At 46.9% G+C, this 26,885-nt stretch overlaps 1 protein-coding gene across 3 annotated transcripts; it reads left to right on the top strand.

Annotated features, from left to right (window-relative positions):
• Positions 1–1,570: 1,570 nt before the first annotated feature.
• On the top strand, positions 1,571–25,975 carry MEST (mesoderm specific transcript). Of its 3 annotated transcripts, none has more exons than XM_058191846.1 (12): positions 1,571–1,615; positions 5,553–5,707; positions 8,876–8,955; positions 9,602–9,679; positions 13,234–13,370; positions 15,800–15,858; positions 19,379–19,419; positions 20,280–20,350; positions 20,873–20,974; positions 22,466–22,542; positions 22,671–22,734; positions 24,821–25,975. In XM_058191846.1, exons 2-12 carry the CDS (start codon positions 5,554–5,556, stop codon positions 24,936–24,938), a joined length of 981 nt encoding a protein of 326 aa, XP_058047829.1. In that variant the 5' UTR covers positions 1,571–1,615; position 5,553; the 3' UTR covers positions 24,939–25,975. The 3 variants fall into 3 exon arrangements, with proteins under 3 accessions (XP_058047829.1, XP_058047831.1, XP_058047832.1); XM_058191848.1 differs by lacking the exon at positions 1,571–1,615 and adding an exon at positions 1,845–1,990; XM_058191849.1 differs by lacking the exons at positions 1,571–1,615; positions 13,234–13,370 and adding an exon at positions 12,317–12,453.
• Positions 25,976–26,885: the final 910 nt, after the last annotated feature.

Here is a 26,885-nt window from a genome sequence, read left to right as displayed (position 1 = left end):
AAGACCTCATATGATGACCCTCAAAATTTGATTTATGGAGTCCAGTAGACTTCAAGCCATTGGAGGGAGGTAAGAAATGCGGCAGGCATAAGGTCTCTATCCAGAATGCCTGCAGGAATCTGGAAAGGATAAATTGATAAATTGACAGGACACAAAGTGAGTTGTGCATGTGTGTGTGTGTCATTTTAATAGAATAGAATAGAATAGAATAGAATTTTATTGGCCAAATGTGATTGGACACACAAGGAATTTGTCTTGGTGCAGATGCTCTCAGTGTACATAAAAGAAAAGATATGTTCATCAAGGTACAACATTTACAACACAATTGATGATCAATATATCAATATAAATCATAAGGATTGCCAGCAACAAGTTATAGTCATACAGTCATAAGTGGAAAGAGATTGGTGATGGGAACTATGAAACGATTAATAGTAGTGCAGATTCAGTAAATAGTCTGACAATTAAGAGCAATTTAATGAGAGGCAACTCTTAATATTAGAATTTATTGAGCTGGGGGAAGGAAAGAAGGAAGGAGGGAAGGAGGAAGAAAGGAGGGAAAGAATAGAATTGTATTGGCCAAGTGTGATTGGACACACAAGGAATTTGTCTTTGGTGCATAGGCTCTCAGTGTACATAAAAGAAAAGATACGTTCATCAAGAATTGTAAGGTACAACACTTAATGATAGTCATAGGAAAGAAGGAAGAAAGAAGAGAAACGAGAAAAGGGAGGGACGGAGGCGAAAGAAGGAAGGAGGGGGAGAGAAAGAAAGAAGAGGAAAGAAAGGGAGAAAGATGGAGGGAGAGAGGAAAGAAAGAGAAAAAGAAAGGGAGGGAGAAAGAAAAAGAAGGAAGGAGAGGAGAGGAAGAGAAAGGAAAGAAAGAAGGAAGAAGGAAGGAAAGAAGAGGAAAGAAAGGGAGAAAGATGGAGGAGAGAGGAAAGAAGAGAAAGAAAGGGAGGGAGAAAGAAAGAAGGAAGGAGAGAGAGAAGAAAGAAAGGAAAGAAAAGAAGGAAGAAGGAAGGAAAGAAGAGGGAGAGAGGGAGGAAGGAGGCGAAGGAAGGAGGGGAGAGAGAGAAAGAAGAAAGAAGGAAAAGAAAGGAGAAAGAAAGATGGAGGGAGGAAAGAAAGAAAGAGAAAGGGAGGAAGAAAGATAGAAAAAGGAAGGAAGGAAGGAGAGAAAGAGGAAAGGAGAAAGAGGAAAAGGAAGGAAGGAAGAAAAGGAAGAGAAAGGAAAGGAGAGGGATAGAAACATAGAACATAGAATTTTTTATTGGCCAAGTGTGATTGGACACACAAGGAATTTGTCTTCAGTGCATATGCTCTCAGTGTACATAAAAGAAAAGAAAAGAAGCGAAGGAAGAGAGAAAGAAAGAGACCAGACCTTTTCTCCCTCCCCTTCCCCCCCCCCCGCCCTGATTTCCCCCCTGGGCAGCCGCCCGTTCCCACGTTTCTCCCGCCCCGCTTGCAAAAAACTCAGCTGCGTCTCCGGTTGCAAAGCTCGGACTGCGCAACCCGCGGAAGGCTCCCGAGAGGCGGGGGCAGGAGAGCCCGGGGACGCGCATGCGCCTTTCGCCCAAGCGCCTGCCTTGACTTCTTCCGGACTGTAGCTCAGGTGAGCGAGAGCGCATGTGCGTCCTTCCCCAGGACAGGGGTGGAGCGGGGGGGGGGCAAGGAGAAATAGGCGCCCCCCCTCCCTGTTTTTTCTCCGGTGCGGGGGGGGGAAGGGAGGGGGTGGATTTGGTTTTTTTTTAGGGTGAAGGAACGATTTTTTTTGAGGGGGGTGGAAACTTGCAAACAAATGCTAAAAAAAGGAACAAGGGGGCGTGTGATGTATTTGCTGGACAAAAGAATAGAATAGAATAGAATTTTTTTTTATTGGCCAAGTGTGATTGGACACACAAGGAATTTGTCTTGGTGCAGATGCTCTCAGTGTACATAAAAGAAAAGATACGTTCATCAAGGTACAACATTTACAACACAATTGATGGTCAGTATATCAATATAAATCATAAGGATTGCCAGCAACAAGTTACAGTCATACAGTCATAAGTGGAAAGAGATTGGTGATGGGAACGATGAGAAGATTAATAGTAGTGCAGATTTAGTAAATAGTTTGACAGTGTTGATGGAATTATTTGTTTAGCAGAGTGATGGCCTTCGGGGAAAAAACTGTCCTTGTGTCTAGTTGTTCTGGTGTGCAGGGCTCTGTAGCGTCGTTTTGAGGGTAGGAGTTGAAACAGTTTATGTCCAGGATGTGAGGGGTCTGTAAATATTTTCACGGCCCTCTTCTTGATTCGTGCAGTATACAGGTCCTCAATGGAAGGCAGGTTGGTAGCAATTATTTTTCCTGCAGTTCTAATTATCCTCTGAAGTCTGTGTTTTTCTTGTTGGGTTGCAGAACCGAACCAGACAGTTATAGAGGTGCAAATGACAGACTCAATAATTCCTCTGTAGAATTGGATCAGCTGAAAGAGAAGGGGTTTTTATTTGCACGCTCACACACCCACACACACCCCTCCCTAAAAAATGCACTGCTTGGGGTTGAAAGGGTCCTGCAAGATTTGGGGTTCACGAATAAAGAATATTTGTAGCTCAGGGCTCCTTTGGTGCTCTCTGAGCTTGGTGGTTTTCTTGCAGACGTTTCATGACCCAACTAGGGAACATCATCAGTGCTGCAAGGGAAAGGGAGTTGCAAAGGAGAAGGGGAAGAGAAGGAGAAGGAAAAGAAGTCGGGGGGGGGGAGACGGAGAAAAGGACTGCGGGGTCCTTGATGCTCTCTGACCTTGGTGGTTTTCTTGCAGACGTTTCATGACCCAACTAGGGAACATCATCAGTGCTGGAAGGGAGGGGGCGGTTTGTGGAGAGGAGGAGGAGGAAGGGGAGGGTAAGAGTAAGAAGGAATGAAAGTGAGAAAAATGAAGGAAGAGGAGGACTGTGGGGTCCTTGGTGCTCTCTGAGGTGGGTGGTTTCCTTGCAGGCATTTCATGACCCAACTAGGGAACATCATTAGTGCTTGAAGGGAGGAGGGTTTGTGGAGAGGAGGAGGAGGAGGAGGAGGAGGAGGAGGAAAAAGACTGTGGGGTCCTGGGTGCTCTCTGAGCTTGGTTTTTTTTGCAGACATTTCATGACCCAACTAGGTAGCATCATCAGTTCTAGGAGGGGCTCATCTATAAATAGAGCAAACACCCCCCAGCCCAGCACTGATAATGTTGCTGGCTTGCGTTATGAAAAACATCTGTAAGAAAACAGAATTGGTCTGCAGTGTCCAGGAAAAAAATGGTTATTTCTTAGAGACTTGCTTAATTATTATTATTATTATTTTTAAAAAGGGGGTATCAGTGGATGATATTCCAGAACTCAAAAACAGCCTGTTGGGGCATTTGGTGGATTCCTGTCCTCTCTGGGGATGATGGGAGCTGTAGTCCCAGCCCACCCGAAAGGATTAGTGCTGGGCAAAATCTGAGACGTGGCGTCCCAACCTCCAGAGCTGTTTTCATGCGAAGGTTTTAGTGTGGAAGAAGTCGAATTTCATTCCCCGCCCCCCCCCAAAAAGGCACTTTGGGCTGTTTTGAGGATGGAACCTCCAGGCCTGTATCCTGGCATGGTGCCAGGTGCAAAAGATCAGATTCACAGGTGGAAAAAAGTCCGATTAAACCACTTTATTGATGAAAGCCTCTGCACAGGAATTTGTCTCCACTAAGGGTTGATACCAGCTAGGAGTTAGGTAAGGGCTAGTGCAGGGGTCTGCAAACTTGGTTCTTTTAAGACTTGTGGACTTCAACTCCCAAAGCTTTGCTTTGGTGGCTGAGGAACTCTGGGAGTTGAAGTCCACAAGTCTTAAAAGAGCAAAGCTGACTGAGGAACTCTGGGACTTGAAGTCCACAAGTCTTAAAAGAGCAAAGCTGGCTGAGGAACTCTGGGAGCTGAAGTCCACAAGTTTTAAAAGAGCAAAGCTGGCTGAGGGACTCTGGGAGTTGAAGTCCACAAGTCTTAAAAGAGCAAAGCTGGCTGAGGAACTCTGGGAGTTGAAGTCCACAAGTCTTAAAAGAGCAAAGCTGGCTGAGGAACTCTGGGAGCTGAAGTCCACCAGTCTTAAAAGAGCAAAGCTGGCTGAGGAACTCTGGGAGTTGAAGTCCACCAGTCTTAAAAGAGCAAAGCTGGCTGAGGAACTCTGGGAGTTGAAGTCTTAAAAGAGCCAAGTTTGCAGACCCCTGGTTTAGTGGAATTCAAGGGAGGTTGGACCAGGTGAGGTAGAGCTGGTTGCGGGATGCTAATGGCCGACAGGTAAGCCCTCTTCCACCCTGGAGGGCGGGGGACTCTCAGAGACACACCGGGATGGGGAGCAGGAGTGAAGTTTTTCCTTGCAATCCACAGCTCCTTCTGTGCCTCCTCCCCGCCAGCCAAGTGGCAGGTAGTTCCACGAGCCAGCCAAGGAGAAGGAATGAATTTCCGACGCTCCCTGTTCGCTTCCGCTAAGCAAAGTCACTGGGGAAGCTGATGGGAAGTCAGAAGTTGCTCTCACTCCCGGTTGGCTGGCGGCAGGGGTAAAATCCAGAAGGTTCTGACAGGTTCTGGAGAACTCATAGCGGAAATTTTGAGTAGTTCGGAGAACCGGCAAATACCACCTCTGGCTGGCCCCAGGAGTGGGGAGGGAATGGGGATTTTGCAGTATCCTTCCCCTGGAGTGGGGTGGGAATGGGGATTTTGCAGTATCTTTTTCCTGGAGTGGGGAGGGAATGGGGATTTTGCAGTATCTTTTTCCTGGAGTGGGGAGGGAATGGGGATTTTGCAATATACTTCCCCTGGAGTGGGGTGGGAATGGGGATTTTGCAATATACTTCCCCTGGAGTGGGGAGGGAATGGGGATTTTGCAGTATCCTTCCCCTGGAGTGGGAAGGGAATGGAGATTTTGCAATATCCTTCCCCTGGAGTGGGGTGGGAATGGGGATTTTGCAGTATCCTTTCCCCGGAGTGGGGAGGGAATGGGGATTTTGCAATATCCTTTCCCTGGAGTGGGGTGGGAATGGGGATTTTGCAATATCCTTTCCCTGGAGTGGGGTGGGAATGGGGATTTTGCAATATTCTTCCCCCGGAGTGGGGTGGGAATGGAAATTTTGCAATATCCTTTCCCTGGAGTGGGGTGGGAATGGGGATTTTGCGGTCTCCTTCTCCTGCCCTGCCCACCAAGCCACGCCCACCAAGCCACGCCCACAGAACCAGTACTAAAAAAATTTGGATTTCACCGCTGGCTGGTGGTGTCAGGTGCGAGAGACCAGGTTCACAAGTGAAATTCCAATAAAAATCGATTTATTACCCAATAGTCCCCAGGAATATTCTCAAGTAACGGTGAGAATCCGTCCCTAGGAATGAGACACAGCTCAACGGAATCCAATGGAAGTTGGACTTGGTTCGCTTGTGACAACGTAGGAATTCTAGGCTGCTTCCTCTTCTGACGCCGCCTCCAGCCTTCTGCCATTCCTCCTCCTCCACGCAGCCGTTGGTTCCTTTCATTTTCATTTTATTTCGGCCTTCCCCTTCTATCCTTCCAGGATGAAAGAGTGGTGGATCCAAGTCGGTCTGCTGATGCTACCCCTGCTGGCCGTTTACCTCCACATCCCGCCTCCCAAGCTGTCTCCGGCTCTCCATTCCTGGCGGTCCTCGGGGAGTTTCTTCACCTACAAAAGCCAGAACATTTTTTTCAGAGGTTGTGTCAAGAATCTAAGCCAGTTCTCTCAATGGGTTGCTAGTCCTCGACTTACACGACCACAATTGAGCCCGACGTTTCCGTCGCTAAGCGAGACGCTTGTGGGGGGGTTTGCCCCGTTTTACGACCTTTCTCGCCACAGCGGTTAAGTGAATCACTGCAGCGGTTAAGTTAGTAACTCATTTTGTTAAGTGGATCTGGCTCTCCCCCGCCCCCCCATGGGCACGGCTTGTCTGACCGTCGCAAAAGGGGACAAGGGGACACGGCAAACTTCATGAGTCGGTTGCCAAGCGTCCGAATTTTGATCACGTGACCGTAGGGATGCTGCAGCGGTCGCAGGAGTGAAAAAAATGGTCGCAAGTCCCTTTTTTTTTGCCCCCCGGGTTGTTGTAACGTCAAACGGTCACTAAACGAAGGGTCGTAAGTCGAGGACTTCCTGTAATTGAATGGAGGGGCCAGTTCGATTCAGAAGTTTAAAAAAAAAAAAAAAGACATCAGATCCCAAACTTATTGGTATCTCCTTAAAGCAGTTGTGGCATTCTCCAGAAACGTCTCTGCAGTCGCAACCGCCGTAAATCCGAGACGGCGGTTGCAGAGTGGAGCTGCGTTTGGCACTCCTGGCTGTTTCGAAACCCCTTTTCTGAGCTGAATTAAATTCAAAGCACCAGGCATTTTGTGTGTGTGTGATTTAGAAAGAGGTTATTCTTGACATGTTGCCATCCTGGGTCATTAAGGGCTTGGGGGTAAAAGCAAAACGACAACCTTTAAAGGTAGGAAATCTTATCCCAACGGTGCTTTTTTCAAGAGCCAACTGGGCTTTCTGGTTTTTTTCTTTTGAAGACGTTTCGCTTCTCCTCCAAGAAGCTTCTTCCGCTCTGACTGGATGGTGGGGAATAGAAAGATTTATATTCCTTGCAGACAGCTGGGCATTTGCATCCGTTTAGAGCAGGGGTCTCCAACCTTGGTCCCTTTAAGACTTGTGGACTTCAACTCCCAGAGTCCCTCAGCCAGCAGCCCCTCCCTCCTGGGAGTCTAGAACAGGGGACTCCAATCTTGCTCCCTTTAAGACTTGTGGACTTCAACTCCCAGAGTTCCTTAGCCAGCAGCCCCTCCCTCCTGGGAGTCTAAAACAGGGGTCTCCATCCTTGGTCCCTTTAAGGCTTGTGGACTTCAACTCCCAGAGTTCCTCAGCCAGCAGCCCCTCCCTCCTGGGAGTCTAGAACAGGGGTCTCCAATCTTGCTCCCTTTAAGACTTGTGGACTTCAACTCCCAGAGTTCCTTAGCCAGCAGCCCCTCCCTCCTGGGAGTCTAGAGCAGGGGTCTCCAACCTTGGTCCCTTTAAGACTTGTGGGCTTTGCTGGCTGAGGGACTCTGGGAGTTGAAGCCCACAAGTCTTAAAGGGACCAAGGTTGGAGACCCCTGGTTTAGAAAGTCGTTGAGGCCACTTGGAGGTTTCTCAGGGTAGTCTGAGTGGTACAAAGGGTTCCTGTAGTCTGCAATTTTTTTTCCCTCTGGAAATCCATTCCTACTCCCACACCATTCCAAGGGTCTTCATCCCAAATTGCGTAGCTAAAAGCCTGTAGAGAGACTGGTTGTCCCAAAGGTGCTTTTGCAGGAAGCCAAATGGACTTTCTGGTTCCTCTTTTGAAGACATTTTGCTTCTCATCCAAGAAGCGTCTTACTCAGGCAAGTAAGAACCTCCAAGTGGCCTCGACGACCCTCTAAAAGGATGCAAATGACCAGCTGTCTGCAAGGAGTATCAATCTTTCCATTCCCCGCCATCCTGTCAGAACTGAGGAAGCTTCTCTGATGAGGAGTGAAACCTCTTCAAAGAAAAACCAGAAAGTCCAATTGCTTCTTGAAAAAAACGCACCTATGGGACAACCCTGACCTGGAGGACTGAGAATCTCTACGGACTTGTAGTAAATCTTAGCTTGTCAAGGCTAGTTTGCGGTTTAACATCTGGCAGAGGCAGAAGTTGTGGTCCAGTGATATCCTTGGCCGGGTGTGTGTGTGCAGGAAATGTACCCAGGATTCAAAGGATTCTTTTAAACACAGAGGGGCGTGCTTCCTTTTTGGCAAATTTAGATGCTAGTGTGTTTGTGTGTGTGTCACTGACTCTTTCCCCAATGTTGGACAATTTGTCCTTGTTCTGTCCTCCTTCGCCTCCGTCTGAGCGATGGCTTAATTAGCCGGCACTATCAGCTCTGGCAGCAAACTAGCGAGCGTCTGCCAAGTGTCTCTGTTATCTCCCTCGACGCCGATAAGTCACCCAGGAACAAACTTCAGCTCTTAGTCAATCGGTGGATTTGCCTGTTAGAGACACAGCAGCTCTTGTTGCCTTTATATCCTGTGGGGTGTGACTCCATGACTCAGCACTTCCTAGGCCTGCCCCACCCCTGCTTCTGTTGTTCCCGCCTCTCCTGCCTACGAAACCTAGGGTCCAGCCAGGCCTGATTGCCATCAGCTGGGTCTGAAGGCGTGGCCTGGGGGGGGAAAGAATCAGGGGACGGAGGCCTAGTTATCTCCTCCACCTGGCCTGCCTCTGGCTCCTGGAGCTGAGCCAGGGAAGCCGGTGCTCCTGAGGTAAATCCTGACGGCCTTTCCCCCTCACTTTCCAAGTCACTTTCTGGCAGGAGGGCTGGCTTGGGGGGCGCAGACACAACAGTCCTCTTCTGACACACGCGGAAGACCGCATGCAGAGATGCACCTCTGGTAATTCGGTCTTCGGGATGCTGTTCTCTTTTTGCTCGTCTGCAAATACTATTAAATTTTGGGAAACCGAACGCCCGAACTGTTTATTTCAATTTAGTTCAGAATTCACGGTTGATTTCAGGTTTAAATTGAGAACCTTCTGTTTTATTCTGGTACTCTCTGCTCGAACCCAACAGTTTCTTTAAGGAATTTTTCTTTTTTTTTAAAAAAATTTTTTATTGAATTTCCAAAAGTTAAAATACACAATACAAAAAAAAGCACAATACACACACACACAAAATCACACGCAAAGACAAACACATCAAAATTACATTACTCATAACAGCTTTTCCTACATCTCTTATCCTATTTAACCTCTATATACAGATTCTACTTCTAAGTATCTCTATAAACCAACATTCTTATTTAAATTATTTTAACCTCTATTCAGAATTTTTCTCTTTGCCTCTTTAGATTCGCCCGGCGCTGTCGGAAGTTCGGACATCGTGGTCCTCTTGCATGGATTTCCGACCTCGAGTTACGACTGGTACAAGGTGAGTGTGGGGTGGGGTGGGGGACAGAACGGGGGTGAAATGTAAAATTTGTTACTACCGGTTCTGTGGGCGTGGCTTGGTGGGGGGGTAATGTGACTGGGTGGGCGTGGCAATTTTTTTTTTTTACTTTTCAAAGCATTTTTTTCTACAACCTCTTCGGCCGAAGAAAAAATGCTTTTAAAAGGTTCTGGTGATCCCAGCTGAGTTGCCTGATCACCACAACCCTTTAAAAGCATTTTTTTAACAGCCTCTTCGGCCGAAGAAGTTATAGAAAAAATGCTTTTAAAGGGTTCTGACAATCCCAGCTGAGCCGCGTGATCATCAGAGCCTTTTTTTTTTTTTTAACTTTTAAAAGCATGTTTTCAGCTGAATAAAAAATGCTTTTAAAAGTAAAAAAAAACCTCTGATGATCGTGCTGCTCAGCTGGGCATGCAGGCGGGGGGAGGGGCAGGGATTTTTGCTACCGGTTCTCCAAACCACCTGCTGCCATGGCTACCGGATCAGGCGATCCGGTCCAAACTGGGAGCATTTCACCCCTAGGACAGAAATTTTGGGTAAGGGCAGGACGGGCTGTAGAGATGCCGTGGGAAGTAATGGCAACCCTTCGTCCCTCCCTCCCTCCTCCTCTTTCTCGTCCCGCCTGCAGATTTGGGAAGGCCTCACGCAACGATTTCATCGCGTGATCGCGCTGGATTTTGTGGGGTTTGGCTTCAGCGACAAGCCTGTGAGTACATTTCAAAGGACGCTGGGTGGTTTCTTTCTTCACTTCCTTTTTTCCCCATAAAATTGTCAACCTGTCGGAGAGGAAACGGAGCACGCGAGCTAATTCCGTCTTACGGCGAGGCTACATTAAACGGAATCTTGCCGGTTTGAAAGTGCAAACACAGCCCAAAAGTGGAACACGAGAGCACCAAACGGGAATATCGCGTGCAGGTGTTGAGACTTTGGAAAAAAGGGCAGAGAAGGGCAACTAAGATGATTAAAGGCCCAGAGACTAAAACGCATGAAGAACGGTTGCAGGAACTGGGTTTGGGTAGTCTGGAGAAATGACCCTCTTAAATATGAGCCAGTTGTCAAGCATTTGAATTTTGATCATGTGACTGTAGGGATGTGTGGTTAATGTGAAAAAGGCCATAGGTCACTTTTTTTCAGTGCTGTTCACCGCTTTGAGTTATTTGTAAAATTAATAAAGCTGGGTGACTTTGGGCCAATCATCAGGAGACGGTGAGTTGTAGTCCCGCCTTAAGCAGGAAAACCGGCTGGGTGTCTTTGGACCAATCACCAGGAGACAGTGAGTTCTAGTCCCGCCTTAAGCAGGAAAACCGGCTGGGTGTCTTTGGACAAATCACCAGGAGACAGTGAGTTCTAGTCCCGCCTTAAGCAGGAAAACCGGCTGGGTGTCTTTGGACCAATCACCAGGAAGCAGTGAGTTCTAGTACTGCCTTAGGCATGAAAGCCATCTGCGTGACTTTGGACCAATCACCAGGAGACTGGGAGTTCTAGTTCGGCCTTAGGCATGGAAACCGGCTGGGTGACTTTGGGCCAATCACCAGGAGACAGTGAGTTCTAGTCCTGCCTTAAGCAGGAAAACCGGCTGGGTGTCTTTGGACCAATCACCAGGAAGCAGTGAGTTCTAGTACTGCCTTAGGCATGAAAGCCATCTGTGTGACTTTGGACCAATCACCAGGAGACTGGGAGTTCTAGTTTGGCCTTAGGCATGGAAACCGGCTGGGTGACTTTGGGCCAATCACCAGGAGACAGTGAGTTGTAGTCCCGCCTTAGGCATGAAAGTTGGCTGGGTGTCTTTGGACCAGTCATCAGGAGACAGTGAGTTCTAGTCCCGCCTTAGGCATGAAAGCCGGCTGGGTGTCTTTGGCCCAATCACTAGGCAACTGGGAGTTCTAGTCCCGCCTTAGGCATGAAAGCCGGCTGGGTGTCTTTGGCCCAATCACTAGGCAACTGGGAGTTCTAGTCCCGCCTTAGGCATGAAAGCTGGCTGGGTGTCTTTGGCCCAATCACTAGGCAACTGGGAGTTCTAGTCTCGCCTTAGGCATGAAAGCCGGCTGGGTGTCTGGGCCAATCCCTCTCTTTCAGCCCAGCCCACCTCTCAGGGCTGTTGTTGTTGTTGTGAACATAGAAAGGAGGAAAATGTGTTGGATATGTTTGTTGCCTTGAGTTATTTGTCGAAATAATAAAGGCGGGACATAAAAAAATACTTCAATACCATTATAAAAACAGATTTGCCATTGGGGGAAACCCATCTTAGTCCCACAGAAGGGAGAGAAAGGTACCGGGAACATCTCTGGGGAGGTCAAAAGACTCAAGTTGTGATGACACAATAGAAGCCACTGGCCTTTACGCACAAACTGGGGTCTCACCTGAGTGAGGTGATTGCAGCTGCCATTTTGACGGGGGCTGTTCTGTCCTCCTTCGCCTCCGTCCGAACGATGGCTTAATTAGCTGGCACTTATCAGCTCTGGCAGCAGAATAGCCAGCGTATGCCAAGAGTCTCTGTTATCTCCCTCGACGCCGATGAGTCACCCAGGAACAAACTTCAGCTCTTAGTCAATCAGTTTAATCAATTTAGTTAGGCTAAGACACAGAAGACAAAGCTCGTATTAATCTATGGAGATCCTCAGTCAAGGGTGCTTTTTTCCCCAAGAGGTGTTCTGTCCCCCCTCGCCTCAGTCCGAGCGATGACTTAATTAGCCGGCAACTATCAGCTCTGGCAGCAAACTAGCGAGCGTCTGCCAAGTGTCTCTGTTATCTCTCTTGATGCCGATGAGTCAACCAGGAAACCAGGAACAAACAATACTTCAGCTCTAAGTCTCTCCCTCTAAGCAGTTGATTTGCTCGCCATGAAGTGGTATAGCAGCCCTTGCTGCTTTTATATCCTGTGGGGTGTGGCTCCATGACTCAGCACTTCCTAGGCCTGCCCCACCCCTGCTTCTGTTGTTCCCGCCTCTCCTGCCTACGAAACCTAGGGTCCAACCAAGCCTGATTGCCATCAGCTGGGTCTGGAGGCGTGGCCTGGGGGGGGGAAAGAGTCAGGGGACGGAGGCCTCGTTATCTCCTCCACCTGGCCTGCTTCTGGCTCCTGGAGCTGAGCCAGGGAAGCCGATGCTCCCGAGGTAAGTCCTGATGGACTTTCCCCCTCACTTTCTGGCAGGCGGCCCAGCTCCAAGTCACTTTCTGGCAGGAGGACTGGCTCGGGGGGTGCAGACACAACAGGGGCCGTCTCGGCTCCACCTGGGGTTGGGTTGGTGGTAGGGTTGAGGTTGGCCCCTGAAGTATCAGCGCTCGATTCGAACTCGGTGCCCACCTCTCTCTCTCTCTCTCTCTCTGTCTGCCTTGCAAACAGCGGCCTCACGCGTACTCCATCTTCGAACAAGCCAGCATTGTCGAAAGCCTGTTGCGCCACCTGGGCCTCCTGAACCAACGGATCAACCTCCTTTCGCACGACTACGGGGACACCGTCGCACAGGAGCTGCTCTACAGGTGTTGTGGGGACTCTTCACCACGACGAACGGGAAGTCCTCGCTCTACGACCCCCCCCCTGGGAGCGGGATTTCCGTTGCTCAGGGAAGGCGGGCATTAAGCAAGCCGTGGTTGATCAGCTCTGGCAGCAAACTAGCGGCGTCTGCCAAGTGTCTCTGTTATCTCTCTTGATGCCGATGAGTCAACCAGGAAACCAGGAAAAAGGTCACAAATAATTTTTTTTTTTATAAAAGTTTTATTTTACAATCATATCAAATAATTCATCCAATGTACAGTTATATACAATTAGTCGGGCTTGCCCAGTCACCACCCCTTTTAACACTCTTCCTCTTCTACCCCTCTTCCTTCCTCTTCTACCTTCTTCTACTTTCCAAACCTTCCTCCTTCTCTTATCTACATCCTCTCCTCCTCCACCCTACACCTTCCTTCTCCCTCTTCTACCCCTCTTCCTTCCTCTTCTCCTCTTTCCTACCTCCTACTCTCTTTTCTCCTCCACCTGGCCTGCCTCTGGCTCCTGGAGCTGAGCCAGGGAAGCCGGTGCTCCCGAGGTAAGTCCTGATGGACTTTCCCCCTCACTTTCCAAGTCACTTTCTGGCAGGCAGCCCGGCTCCAAGTCACTTTCTGGCAGGAGGACTGGCTCGGGGGGTGCAGACACAACAGGGGCCGTCTCGGCTCCACCTGGGGTTGGCTTGGTGGTAGGGTTGAGGTTGGCCCCTGAAGTATCAGCGCTCGATTTGAACTCGGTGCCCACCTCTCTCTCTCTGTCTGCCTTGCAAACAGCGGCCTCACGCCTACTCCATCTTCGAACAAGCCAGCATTGTCGAAAGCCTGTTGCGCCACCTGGGCCTCCTGAACCAACGGATCAACCTCCTTTCGCACGACTACGGGGACACCGTCGCACAGGAGCTGCTCTACAGGTGTTGTGGGAACTCTTCACCACGACGAACGGGAAGTCCTCGCTCTACGACCCCCCCCGGGAGCGGGATTTCCGTTGCTCAGGGAAGGCGGGCATTAAGCGAGCCGTGGTTGATCAGCTCTGGCAGCAAACTAGCGGCGTCTGCCAAGTGTCTCTGTTATCTCTCTGCCTCCCCGGGTCAGAAACTGGGTGGGAAGGTCACAAATAATTTTTTTTTTTTTTATAAAAAGTTTTATTTTTACAATCATATCAAATAATTCATCCAATGTACAGTTATATACAATTAGTCGGGCCTGCCCAGTCACCACCCCTTTTAACACTCTTCCTCTTCTACCCCTCTTCCTTCCTCTTCTACCTTCTTCTACTTTCCAAACCTTCCTCCCCTTCTCTTATCTACATCCTCTCCTCCCTCCACTCTACACCTTCCTTCTCCCTCTTCTACCCCTCTTCCTTCCTCTTCTCCTCTTTCCTACCTCCTACTCTCTTTTCTCCTCCACCTGGCCTGCCTCTGGCCCCTGGAGCTGAGCCAGGGAAGCCGGTGCTCCCGAGGTAAGTCCTGATGGACTTTCCCCCTCACTTTCCAAGTCACTTTCTGGCAGGCAGCCCGGCTCCAAGTCACTTTCTGGCAGGAGGACTGGCTCGGGGGGTGCAGACACAACAGGGGCCCCATCCCCACCGACTTCCCAGAACAAAATGCAGGGTATCAAAACTAACAATCATAATCCAAAATAATTCCTAAATTATAATCTCTAGTCACACCACACTTAGTCACACTCTCAATTCCCCTCTCCTTCAAAAATATATCTAATACAAAATATTTCCTAAATTTACTCATATGCTATTCGATATTTTTTTATCTGATACTTATTTTGAATATAATCAATCCACATTTTCCATTCTAAAATATATTTTTCTAGTGTATAGTCTTTCAAGTAAGCGGAGATTTTTGCCATCTCTGCCAGATTTGATACTTTGAGTGTCCATTCTTCAATTGTAGGTAATTCTTCTTTCTTCCAATACTGAGCAATCAAAAGTCTTGCGGCTGTTATTAAGTTCAAAATCAATTTAGTCTCTATAGCTGTACAGTCCATAATAATTCCTAGTAGAAAGAACTGCGGAGTAAACACAAATAATTTATTATGTGTCCTAGGGCAGGGGTCTCCAACCTTGGCAACTTTAAGCCGGGAGGACTTCAACTCCCAGAATCCCCCAGCCAGCTTTGCTGGCTGGGGAATTCTGGGAGTTGAAATCCTCCCGGCTTAAAGTTGCCAAGGTTGGAGACCCCTGTCGTAGGATGCTGCGACCGTCATAAATATGAATCGGTGGCCAGGTGTCTGAATTTTGATCGTGTGGCCACAGGGTTGCCGCCATGGTCTTTAAGTGTGAAAACCGGTCATAAGTTATTCTTTTCAACGCCGTTGTAATTTCAACCGGTCGCTATGTGAATTGCTGTTAAGTCGAGGACCGCCTCTAAACTGTCAGGAACCTTCCTGAGATTGCGCAGAGGTGGTGGTGGGGGTTTGGAGGCTGCCTTTTGGGGCCTCTGCAGAAGCTCGAGCTAGGGTTGCGAGCCCAGTCACAATACAGGCCGTCCTTGCTTACCGACGGCCCTGTTTAGTGACTCTCTGCAGTTAGGATGGTGAGGGAAACTGCCAGTCTTCGCATTTATGACCTCCACAGGTCCGTAAACCCAAGGAGGATCGTCACCGCAGGTGGGAGTTCGCTTAGCTACGGCTTCGTTTAATGTCCGAATCGCTGGTCTCAATCACGGTCACTAAATGAGGACTCACTGTATTAATTTGTAATTTCAACCTTCGGGCAAGAGACCAGGCTTATCCTCAGTTAAGATACATATACCTGAAATCCAGGTAGCCTTGAGAGTTGATGATTCTTATTGCTGTTAAAACAAAGCAGAATTCTTCTGACCCAGCTCCACAAACACAACAAACCTTCTGTATTTAAATCAATGATTCGGTAAAATAATTTCTCTCTCACCGCAGGCTAAGAAGTCTGTCCGGCAGGAAGTGAATAGTTGTCTGCCACATTTATTCATCTCCGCCCCTGGCCTTTTATCCCCAGAGCTAGGGAGGGGCTTTGCTAGCAGCGGTGGCTCTTCCGGCCTAAGGACCGGCCCATAGATTACCACTGCTCTCCTCTCCTCTTGTCTTCTGTGCATCTCTGCGTCAGGCACTGGACCCAGCTTTTTCTTCTCCTCCTCATCAGCCACCTCCAGACCTGGGGGCTCTTGACTCTCCATCTGAGGGTTAACGGACAGCCCAGGCTCTGCCCCCCCTCCTCTCTGCCAGCTCCATTCCCTCTTCCCCCTCTGACCTCTCGGGTTGCCAACAGGTCACAACAAGAACTTCCCCCAAATCTCACTTCGATGAATTGCTATATTTATATTGTATTTACTGTTTTCTCTACTTTCAGGTATGAACAGAATAGAACGGGATGCGTCCTCATCAATAGCCTGTGTCTGTCAAATGGAGGTAAGCAGATTTACGGGAAAAATCTCCCGCTAGTTCTTGTTGAAAAATTACTCGGAACATAAGAGGGTTAGTTCGGTCTTTGGTGGGGAGGAAAAGCGGAGGGGGCAGTTGGCTCCATCACAGGGGACGTCAATCAAGTTAGAGGGCAATATGCCATCACTATCCAAGTCCCCACTCCCTTTTACAGGTACAGGGGTCTTCAACTTATGATCGGTTCTCTTAGTGAACGGTCATTATAAACGGTTGCTTATGACCGTTCAAAGTTAGAACGGCACTAGAAAAAAATGGCTTAGGGCCGTTTTTCACTTATGGTTGTTGTAGCATCTCCGTGGTCACGTGACTTACATTCATATGTTTGAAAACACTTCCCTTTCTGACCGTTACAGTGTCCCAGGGTCGTTCACTTAACAACCGCGTGACTATTTATTTATTCATTTATTTATTTATTTAATTTATATACCGCCCTTCTCCCAAAGGACTCAGGGCGGTTTACAGCCAGGGTAAAAGCACAACTCAGAAAAGTTAAAAAAACTACTTAAATTGAAGGCTGAAGGAATATAAGACTATAATAAAACCCCAATAAAAATTTCATTAAGCCAGCCCTGCACGATGAAATAGACCAGTTTGTTCTCAACCTTTACAGTGCTGTGACCCCCTTTAATACAATTCCCCACGATGTGGCGACCCCCAACCGTAAAATTATTTTCATTTTGAATTGATCGCGCCTGAAGCCGTATTGGCTAGCGATCTGAACTGCTTGCGATTGCCTTGAGGACGGAGGCATTAAAGCGGAGACTCCTCCCCAATTAAGTTTATCGCGCCTGAAGCCAGATTAGGCTAGCGATTGGGAGTGATTGCAGCTGGCTTGAGAGGGAGACATCAGAGCAAAGATTTCTCTCTTTTTTAATTCATCGCGCCTGAAGCCGAATTCGGCTAGCGGTTTGAAGAGCCTGCAGCTGGCTTGTGGAGTCAACCATTGGAGCGCGATTCTTCGACTCGCAAGTATACTTCCCGTATTTCCGATGGTCTTAGGCGACCCCTGGCAAATCGCCATTCGACCCCCAACGGGGTCCCGACCCACAGGTTGAGAACCACTGAAATAGACTAACTTGACAACTGCAGTGATTCCCTTAAGGTCGTAACATGGGCCAAATTTATCACTTTAGCAACATCAATTTTGGATTCGATTCTGGTCGTAAGTCGAGGATTCCCTGTACTCCTGCCTTGACCAGGGGGTTGGACTAGAAAACCTCCAGGTCATCCTTCCAGCCCTAGGATTCTATGATTCTTTCCATATTCTTGCTGGAAAGAATATGATGAAATCCGTCTGATGAAAACAATTAAGGAAGAGAAGGATTAAGGTGGGGGGGGGGAACACATGATAGCTGTCTTCCGGTACTTGAGGGACCGTCCAGGGGTGAAATGCTCCCGGTTCGGACCGGATCGGCCTATCCGGTAGCGATGGCGGCAGGTGGTTCGGAGAACCGGTAGCAAAAATCCCTGCTCCCCACCCCACTGCCCACCGAATCTCCCGTTCGCCCGCTAGCCGCTTCTTTTAAAAAATGCTTTTAAAAAGTAAAAAAAAAAGCCTCTGACGATCCCAGCTGAGCAGCCTCATCGTCAGAGCCTTTTTTAAAAACCTTTAAAAGCATTTTTTACAACCTATTCGGCCGAATGGGTTGTAAAAAAAATGCTTTTAAAAGTAAAAAAAAAAAGATCGCAGGCTACAGCTGATCGCACACAGCGTCCGCGCACTGTTCTACTTACCCCATGCCTGCTTTTGGGGTGCACTACCTCGCATTTGGTGCGTGATGCCCACTGCACATGCAGCGAACCGTTAGTAAAGCAGTTCAGAATTCACCACTGGGGCTGTCACAGAAGCTGGGGTGACACCCAGGGACAGGACAAGAAGCAATGAGTGGATCTCCAAAGGAGATCCAATCTGGGAATCAGGAGGAATTTCCGTACAGTGAGAACAGTCGATCAGTGGAACAGTTTGCCTCCTGTTTTTTATTTATTTATTTATTTATTCAAATTTTTATACCTCCCTATCTCCCGAAGGACTCAGGGCGGTTTACAGCCCGATAAAAAATACAAATATAATACAAGATAAAACACTAATTAAAAAACTTATTTAAATAGGCCAAAATTTAAAAATTACAATTAAGACAATAAAACCCCATTAAAATTAAATTTAAAAATAAAAATAAAAATCCTAGTCCAGTCCTGCACAAATAAATAGATGTGTTTTAAGCTCGCGGCGGAAGGTTCGAAGGTCAGGAAGTTGACGAAGTCCTGGGGGAAGTTCATTCCAGAGGGTGGGAGCCCCCACAGAGAAGGCCCTTCCCCTGGGTATCGCCAGTCGGCACTGCCTGGCAGACGGCACCCTAAGGAGTCCCTCCCTGTGAGAGCGCACGGGTCGGTGGGAGGCAATTGGTGGCAGCAGACGGTCCCGTAAGTTGCAGGTGCTCCATCTGTGGAAGTTTTCAAGAAAAGATCAGACAGTTACTTGTCCGGCATGGTATAAGGTCTCCTGCTTGGGGAGGGGGTTGGATTACATGACCTCTAAGGTCCCTACCGGACCTACGATTCTGATGCAATTTAAAACTTTAGCTTTTTTTAAAATTTATTTGCATTTATATCCCGCCCTTCTCCGAAGACTATTGCTTACACGATGTTAAGCAATAGTCTTCATCCATTTGTATATTATATATTATATAGAATAGAATAGAATAGAATAGAATTTTATTGGCCAAGTGTGATTGGACACACAAGGAATTTGTCTTGGTGCATATGCTCTCAGTGTACATAAAAGAAAATTATATTTTATTATATATTATATTATATTATAATATATTATATCATATTATATATTATATATTATATATATATATCCTCTCACCGACCAGTGCGCTCTCACAGAGAGGGCCTCCTCCGGATACCGTCAGCTAAACAATGTCGGCTGGCGACCTCTAGGGGGAGGGCCTTCTCTGTGGGGGCCCCTACCCTCTGGAACGAGCTCCCTCTGGGGCTTCGTCAACTCCCCGATCTCAAGTCCTTCCGCCGCGAGCTGAAGACGTTGCTGTTTCGAAGAGCAGGACTAGCCTGAATGTAGTTTTAAATTGGATTTTTAAAAAAGGGGGTTTAAATGAGGTTTTAAATTTGTATTTAAAAGTTAGAGCATCAATTGAATTTAACTATCTATTCTTTAGCTGTTTTTTATCTATTATATGTTTTCTGTTGTTTTTTGTCTGTGAACCGCCCTGAGTCCTTCGGGAGATGGGCGGTATACAAATATAATAAATAATAATAATAATAATAATATATTATATATTATATATTAATTATATATTATATACAAAGTCAACTTATTGCCCCCAACAATCTGGGTCCAAGCTGACCTGTTTGGGCCCCATCTCCTGCCACACTTGATCATAGCCCGCCCCTCCCCACCCCCCGGATAAAGATTGTTTTCGTGGCTTGGGAAAGTTTTGGAACACATCATCTCTTAAATTTGCAGGCATCTTTCCAGAAGTCCATCATCCCAGATTCATCCAGAAGGTAATTTGCTCTGAACAGAAAAATCGCCAAGTTTAGTTGAAGAATTCCATATTTTTTTTTGGATCAGACAGTAATCCAGCCAATAAATACTCTTTGTCTGTGTTATGTCTGCTTAAGCTCTGGCAGCGAAATTTCTTTCTTGCAGCAGACAGCTTTTATTATTATTATTTTTTTTGAAAGCAGTAAAAACACCTAGAAGATAGAGATAAATACTCGGTGTAGGAAGAAAGAAATAAAAATTGCAATAGGAGTTGGTGAGCTGATTTTTACTTCCTGAATATTCTCTTTTCACACAAAGGCTGCTCCTTAAATATTAACCAGTTAAATTTATTGATACGCAACCCAGGCGGTCCTCGACTTAACGACCATAAACAAGCCCAGTTGAGACCGGACAAGCTGGAGGGAAGCCAGGTTCATTTAACGGCCACACCATTCCCTTAAGAGGGGCAGTGATTCGCTTAACAGCTGCGGCAAGAAAGGGTCGTCGAACGGGGGAAACCTCAGAACTGTCTCATTAAGCAGCAGAAATTGGGCATTCCATTGTGGTCGTATGTCAAGGAGTACCCACCTATCCTTTCATTCTGAACTGAACCGGTCTCCATTTCTTGATCTTTCTCCGCTTTGATGTTTGGAAGTCCTGAACCGCAAAATAACACGGCAAAAACGGAGCCAGTTTAGCAACCTGGAGCCAGACGCAATAGGGATTTTTAATTTTGGAAAGCCATTTTTTTCCTGCTTAGCAGCTGACCTGTTTCGCTTCCGTTTTGCTTCTGTGAAGAACCTTCTTCCTTTCCTGCCCTCTTCTTCCTCCTCTTCCTCCCCATGCAAACCGTTTCAAGGCTCCTCCTCCTGCTTTTCAGATTCTCAAAGATGGCGGGCTGCTATCGGCCATTCTTACTCGGCTAACAAACTATTTCGTCTTCACCAAAAGGTGAGTTTTGCAATTTAAAGCGTTAAAAAAAAGATTTTGGCTCTTTTAGAACAGCGTTTCTCAAATTTGGCCACTTGAAGAGAGGCAGACTTCAAATCCCTGAATTTCTGAGCCAGCTGGGGGATTCTGGGAATTGAGGTCCACCCATCTTAAAGCATGCTGGCTGGGGAATTCTGGGAGTAGAAGTTTGCTCATCTTAAAGCTAGTTAGATGATGAATTCTGGGAGTTGAAGTCCATCCATCTTAAAACAAACTGGCTGGGGAATTCTGGGAGTTGAAGTCCGCCCACCTTAAAGCATTTGGGATGGGTAATTCCGGGAGTTGAAGTCCACATGTCTTCAAGTGTCTTAAGTTTGAGAAACACTCTGCTCAAATAATCTTCCAAGCGTCCTAAAAATCGGATTATATTTAAACCCAAAGAAAGCCAATTGGATTGGAGAACTGCTCATCCTGAGTACTGAGTGGGGGGTTTGGACTTTGTGAATTCTTCACGTTGATTCCTCTCACCTTGAATCCCTCCAGCCTGGCCGAAGTCTTCGGCCCGCACACCCAGCTTTCGGAAGCCGAATTGTGGGACATGTGGACAGCCCTGCGAACAAACGACGGAAACCTTGTGGTGGGCAGGTAGGATGTTAAATCCTCAAATGCAGTACAGGTTTAGTCCTCGACTTACGACTGTCATTGAGCCTGCCAATTATGGTCGTGGGACGTGATGGCTGTAATGGGTCATCCCACGACCGGATCCAATTTTCTGATTATTATTTTTTTGTGGGGGTCATTAAATAAATATCAGTGTTTCCTACAAGGTCCCTTCCAACTCGGTTATTCTATTCTATTCTATTCTATTCTATTCTATTCTATTCTATTCTATTCTATTCTATTCTATTCTATCTTCATTCCACCTATTCTATTCTATTCTATTCTATTCTATTCTATTCTATTCTATTCTATTCTATTCTATTCTATTCCATTCCATTCCATTCCATTCCATTCCATTCCATATTTTCTATTCTATTCTATTTCATTCCATTCTATTCTGCATCCCATCCCATCCTATTCCATTCCTTATTCTATTCTATTCTATTCTATTCTATTCTATTCTATTCTATTCTATTCTATTCTATTCTATTCTATTCTATTCTATTCTATTCTATTCTATTCTAATCCCATTCCATTCCATTCCATTCCATATTTTTTATTCTATTCTATTCTATATGGAAGGGCCGGAATAGCTCAGGCTGTAAGGAGCCTGTTATTAGAACACAATAGCCTGCAATTACTGCAGGTTCAAGCCCGGCCCAAGGTTGACTCAGCCTTCCATCCTTTATAAGGTAGGTAAAATGAGGACCCAGATTGTTGGGGGGGCAATAAGTTGACTTTGTAAATATACAAATAGAATGAGACTATTGCCTTATACACTGTAAGCCGCCCTGAGTCTTCGGAGAAGGGCGGGATATAAATGTAAAAAATAAAATAAAATAAATAAAATATTTCATTCCATTCTATTCTGTATCCCATCCCATCCTATTCCATTCCTTATTCTATTCTATTCTATTCTATTCTATTCTATTCTATTCTATTCTATTCTATTCTATTCTATTCTATTCTATTCTATTCCATTCCATTCCATTCCATTCCATTCCATATTTTCTATTCCATTCCATTCCATTCCATTCCATTCCATTCCATTCCCCTTCTCTTCTCTTCCATTCCATTCCATTCCATTCCATTTCCTATTCTAATCTATTCTATTCTATTCCATTCCATTCCATATTTTCTATTCTATTCCATTCCATTCCATATTTTCTATTCCATTCCATTCCATTCCATATTTTCTATTCCATTCCATTCCATTCCATTCAATTCTATTCTATTCATTTTTTGGGGGGGGGAAATAAGTTACTGGTTTCTGGGGGAAAATGTTGTAAATTTCATGGTTAGCTGGGGAATTCTGGGAGCTGAAGTCCCTAAGCCTTAAAAGTTGCCAGGGTTGAAAGACTCCTGGTATAGTAGGGTCCCCTGTTCGAGCAGGAGGCTGGACTAGAAGACCTCTTGAGGCCCCTTCCAAGGCCGTTATCCTGGGAAATTGTTCTCGTCTTAAATTTTGCTTTGCAGCCTTTTGCACTACATCAGCCAGCGGAAGCAACACAGAGACCGCTGGGTGGGAGCCCTGCAATCCGCCTCCGTTCCCTGTGAGTAGGACGGGTTCCTCCTGGGGAGCTTTTCACGGGCTTCGTCAAAAGAGCGGGGGGGAAAAAATGTCCGACGTTTGTTTTTATTTGGGTCTTAATGTCAACGTGTGGCGCTTTCTCTCTTCCAGTACATCTGATTTATGGACCACTGGATCCGGTCAACCCTCACCTGGAATTCCTTCCGCTTTACAAGTAAGCTGGGTGGGGTGGGGGTCTCCCCCATCACATTCCAAGGACTCACCCCCCAAAAATGTGAAGGACTTTCCCCCTTTTTTTTTTTTTAAATTGAAAAAGTTTTACAAATCTTTTTTCTCCCCCGTTCCCCCCCCAGCCCCCCCCCTCCCTTCACAAAATCCCCCTCTCCCCTCCCCCCCAACTTCCCAGAACAAACACAAAGGTATAGTTAAAAATAAAACAAACATATGCTAAAATTTTTCCCTCCTAACTCAATTATACTCCTACAATTCTCATCAAATCCTAACCTCCCCCAAAACAATCAGACATAATACATCCTAATCATTCAAAGGCAGTCTGATACCTCTTAGTCTGATATCTGTTTTGAATATAGTCAATCCATTTTTTCCATTCCTTTAAATATCTTTCCTGCGTATTGTCTTTCAAAAAGGCTGAGATTTTTGCCCATCTCAGCCAAATTGGCAACTTTCAATATCCATTCTCCTATTGTAGGTACTTCTTTTTTCTTCCAAAACTGTCCTATCAGTGATCTTGCTGCTGTTATTAGATTTAAAATCAGTTTAGTCTCAAAACTACACCTTTGCACATTTGAGCTGGCTGAGAAACTCTGGGAGTTGAAGTCCACAAGTCTGAAAGTTGCCAAGGTTGGACTGGACTAGAGGACCTCCAAGGGCCTTTCCAACCGTATTGTTCTGACCTAGGCTTCCCCAGCACCACGAAGCCAATTCCTTGTCCCGATAAACCCCTTTTATTTAATTGACAGTGAATTCTTCTCCAACAAAGTCTTTCCTCTCCCAAACTCTTTCAAGATAGTTCACCGTTACCGACTTTTATCAGGCTTGGAGAGTGGCCGGGCCGATATCTTTGACGCCGCACTGTAACAGACAACACTTGGCAAGAACGCAGGAACAGCTCTTTACCTAAATGAACTAATTGTCTCCTGCAAACACCCCTCCCCTTTGCTCCTCTTTTATCCCCTCTGGGAAGGGCCGTTCACCGTCCACCTGTGGCTTTACTCCTGAGTCGACCCTTGTTCTTTAGCTGTTCCTTTCTCCTGGCAGCTCTGCACATGCCATGCATACTGGGAACAGGATCCAGCTGTTCTTCTGCCCCACCGACGTCCGACTCCGAAGGCAGCTGACAACTGTCAGATGGCCCTGGCCCCCTCTCTGCCTCCGATGCAGAGCCCTCGTCAGAACCTTCCCCAGACTCCAGGACTGGCCCATGTTCCTCTCCAACCTCCTCACTGTCCGAATCTCTTGCCAGACCCGCTGGCGGGCCACAACACGTATTATCTTATCTTCTGCGAGCATCAGTGGCTAAACGCACTGTGCAATTGCTTCCATCAAATGACTCCTCCAAATAAGAATTTTAAAAAATACCCCTTGTTTTGGCTATCCCGGAACGGGGCTGTCCATCTTTGCTAAAGCCTCTGGAGGCCTCCCGTTATATAGGCAGTCCTCGACTTATGACTGGCCGCTTAGTGAAGCTATGACCTACTTGAAAAATGGTACTTACAGCCCTGATCTGAAGTTCACATGGCCAACTTCGGATGCCGAGCAAGATTGCCGCATTTATGGCTGTTTGAAGCATCCTGTAGTTGTGTGTGTGTGTGCTATACGATGGTTTTGTGGGAAAAAAACACACCCCAGCTTTTACTTCTATTTAATGACTGTGGTGTTTACTGCTTAGGACCATCGTGTTTGCTTAACAAACGCTGTAAAAATAAAATGTGAAATTGGCTCCCTCACATAATTGACCTGTTTTACAACTGTGTTACGACTTCTAGCTGCATTATGGTCGTAATTAGAGGACTAGCAATAGAAGCTTTTCCCAAAAAGGAACTGGATTTTTTTTTTCCCTTGAAGAGATTTCGCTTCTCCTGCAAGAAGCTTCTTCAGTTCTGAAGAACAGCTGGATGGCGGGGGGGAAATTCTGGGAGTTGAGACGTCCACAAGTCTTAAAAGTATAGAGAGCCTTCCCATGTAAATGGCCCTGACATGGTGCTAGTCCCCCTCGTCCCCATGCCCCTTGGAGGTAGCGCCCAGAACCTCTGCTCTCTCTCTTTTTTTTTTTTTGACAGACAGCTGCTTCCCGTGTCGACAGTGACGGTGCTAGATGACCACATCAGCCATTATCCACAGCTGGAGGAGCCTCAGGGTTTTCTGAACGCATACCTAAACTTCATCAACTCCTTCTGAGCCACAGACACGATGGACAGAAACCATTCCCGCTCCTCTGAGGAGAATTTTGCCCTCTGGAGCAATAGGAGAGGCGTGGGAAAAGCGGATGGAAACTCCGGACGGCGGTGAACCAGCCTTTGAAGCAATCTCTGCGTCGGCGAGTAAATTGACAGAACCTAGCCGACGGATTGATGGGGACGGTGGAGGGGTCTGAATCAGTTTGGAGGGAGCCCCCCACCCCGTTCCTGCCCCTCCCAAAAAATCCTGCCTCTGGAAGATGCGGGGAGACAAAGCCCAGGTGAATAAGCGAGCAGAAATGAGAATGGCGCATCAGGATCGTTCGACGTTACAGCGACACTGAAAAAAAGGGACCCGTGAGCGTTTTTCACACTTAACGACCGTTGTAGCAGCCCCGCGGTTAAGTGATCGAACCGTGGACCCTTGGTACCTGACTCATATTTAAGACAGTTGTGGTGTCCCGGATCATGGGACCGCCTTTTGCTACAAACTGCTTTGAAACTCATCGGATTTGGTACTTGACGCATTTTGACGCAAAAAGTTTGCCCCCGGACCAATCGTTTAGCCCTCGGCGCACAAGCTACAGGCAGTCCTTGACTTACGACAACGGAGCCTCAAATCCGTTGCTGCGAAGCGAGACATTTGTAAAGTGAGCTTTGCTCCATTGTACGACTTTTGTTGTTAAGTGAGTGGATCCGGCTTCCCCCTTGATCTTCGCTTGTCGGAAGGTCGCAAGAGGGGATCACGTGACCCCAGGATGTCACGACCCGTCGTCAGTATGAGTCAGTTGCCAAACGCCTGAGGTTTGATCATGGGGACACAGGCATGCTGGAATGGACGTAAGGCGTGGAAAAATGATCCTTTTCCCCCCTGTACCGTCGTAACTTTGAATGGTCACTAAATGAACCGTTGTAAAGCTGAGGACCGCCTTATGGCACCCTTGATGAGCTTCGTCTTCTGTAAGTTTGCCACGTCCGTTTAAATTGTAAATTTGGGAACGCAACTCTGGATTATATAAAGGCATTCTTTTGATTATTCCCACAGATCCTGGCTCCGTTTTATAACCTTGGATCGTAAGAGTTAATTAAGAGTGAATAATTATCCCAGCTGCCTTTTAAACACCCCAATTACAGATAGTCCTCGGCTTACGACCACAATCAAGCCCAATATTTCCATCGCTAAATGAGACTTAAGTGAGTTTTGCCCTGTTTTTATGACCTTCCTGGCCGCAGTCATTAAACGAATCGTTGCAGTTGTTTTAGTCACACGGTTGTTAAGTGAATCCAGCTTCCCCATTGACTTTGCTGGTCAGAAGGTCGCAAAAAGGGGATCGCGTGACTCCCGGACACTGCAGCCGTCATAAATACGAGTCAGCTGCCCAGCAATGGGTGAATTTTGATCACGTGACCACAAGGATGCTGCAACGGTCGTTAAGTGGGAAAACGGTCGTAAGTCACTCCTTTCAGTACCATTGTACTTAACGGTCACTAAATGAACTACAGATCATCTTCAGCTGACGACCACAATTGAGCCCAAAACTGATGTTGCTAAGTGAGAAATTTCTCCAAGTGAGTTTTGTCCCGTTAAGCGAACCACTGCAGTTGTTAAATGAGTAACCCGGTTGTTAAGTGAACCTGGCTTCCCCCATGGACTTTTTCTAGTCAGAAGGTTGCAAAAGGGGATCACGTGACCCCGGGACACTGCGACCGTCATAAATGTAAATCACTTCTCAAGCACGGGGGGGTGGGGTGCTGAAACGGTCGTAAGGGTGAAAAATGGACAAAACACTTTTTTTCAGTGCCGGCGTTAACTTTGAACGGTCACTAAGCGAACAGTTGTAAGTCGAGGACTCCCTGTATTGTAAATTGAGGGGATTACGGCTTTTGTCCTAAGCTGAAAAACCCAAAGTTTTCCCCTCACGGTGGAGAAACTGTTGTTTTGGTCCAT

This window comes from Ahaetulla prasina, chromosome 7, assembly GCF_028640845.1.
Source record: "Ahaetulla prasina isolate Xishuangbanna chromosome 7, ASM2864084v1, whole genome shotgun sequence".
Taxonomy (NCBI): domain Eukaryota; kingdom Metazoa; phylum Chordata; class Lepidosauria; order Squamata; family Colubridae; genus Ahaetulla; species Ahaetulla prasina.
The sequence above is the reverse complement of the archived record's forward strand: the minus strand, read 5'-3'. Positions and strand labels throughout refer to the sequence as shown.

Coding starts and splice junctions, on each gene's coding strand:
- MEST (XM_058191846.1), top strand. CDS start 5,554: ATGAAAGAGTGGTGGATCCAAGTCGGTCTGCTGATGCTACCCCTGCTG. Junction 8,956..9,601: donor CGAGTTACGACTGGTACAAG/GTGAGTGTGGGG, acceptor TCCCGCCTGCAG/ATTTGGGAAGGCCTCACGCA. Junction 15,859..19,378: donor CCTGTGTCTGTCAAATGGAG/GTAAGCAGATTT, acceptor TTAAATTTGCAG/GCATCTTTCCAGAAGTCCAT.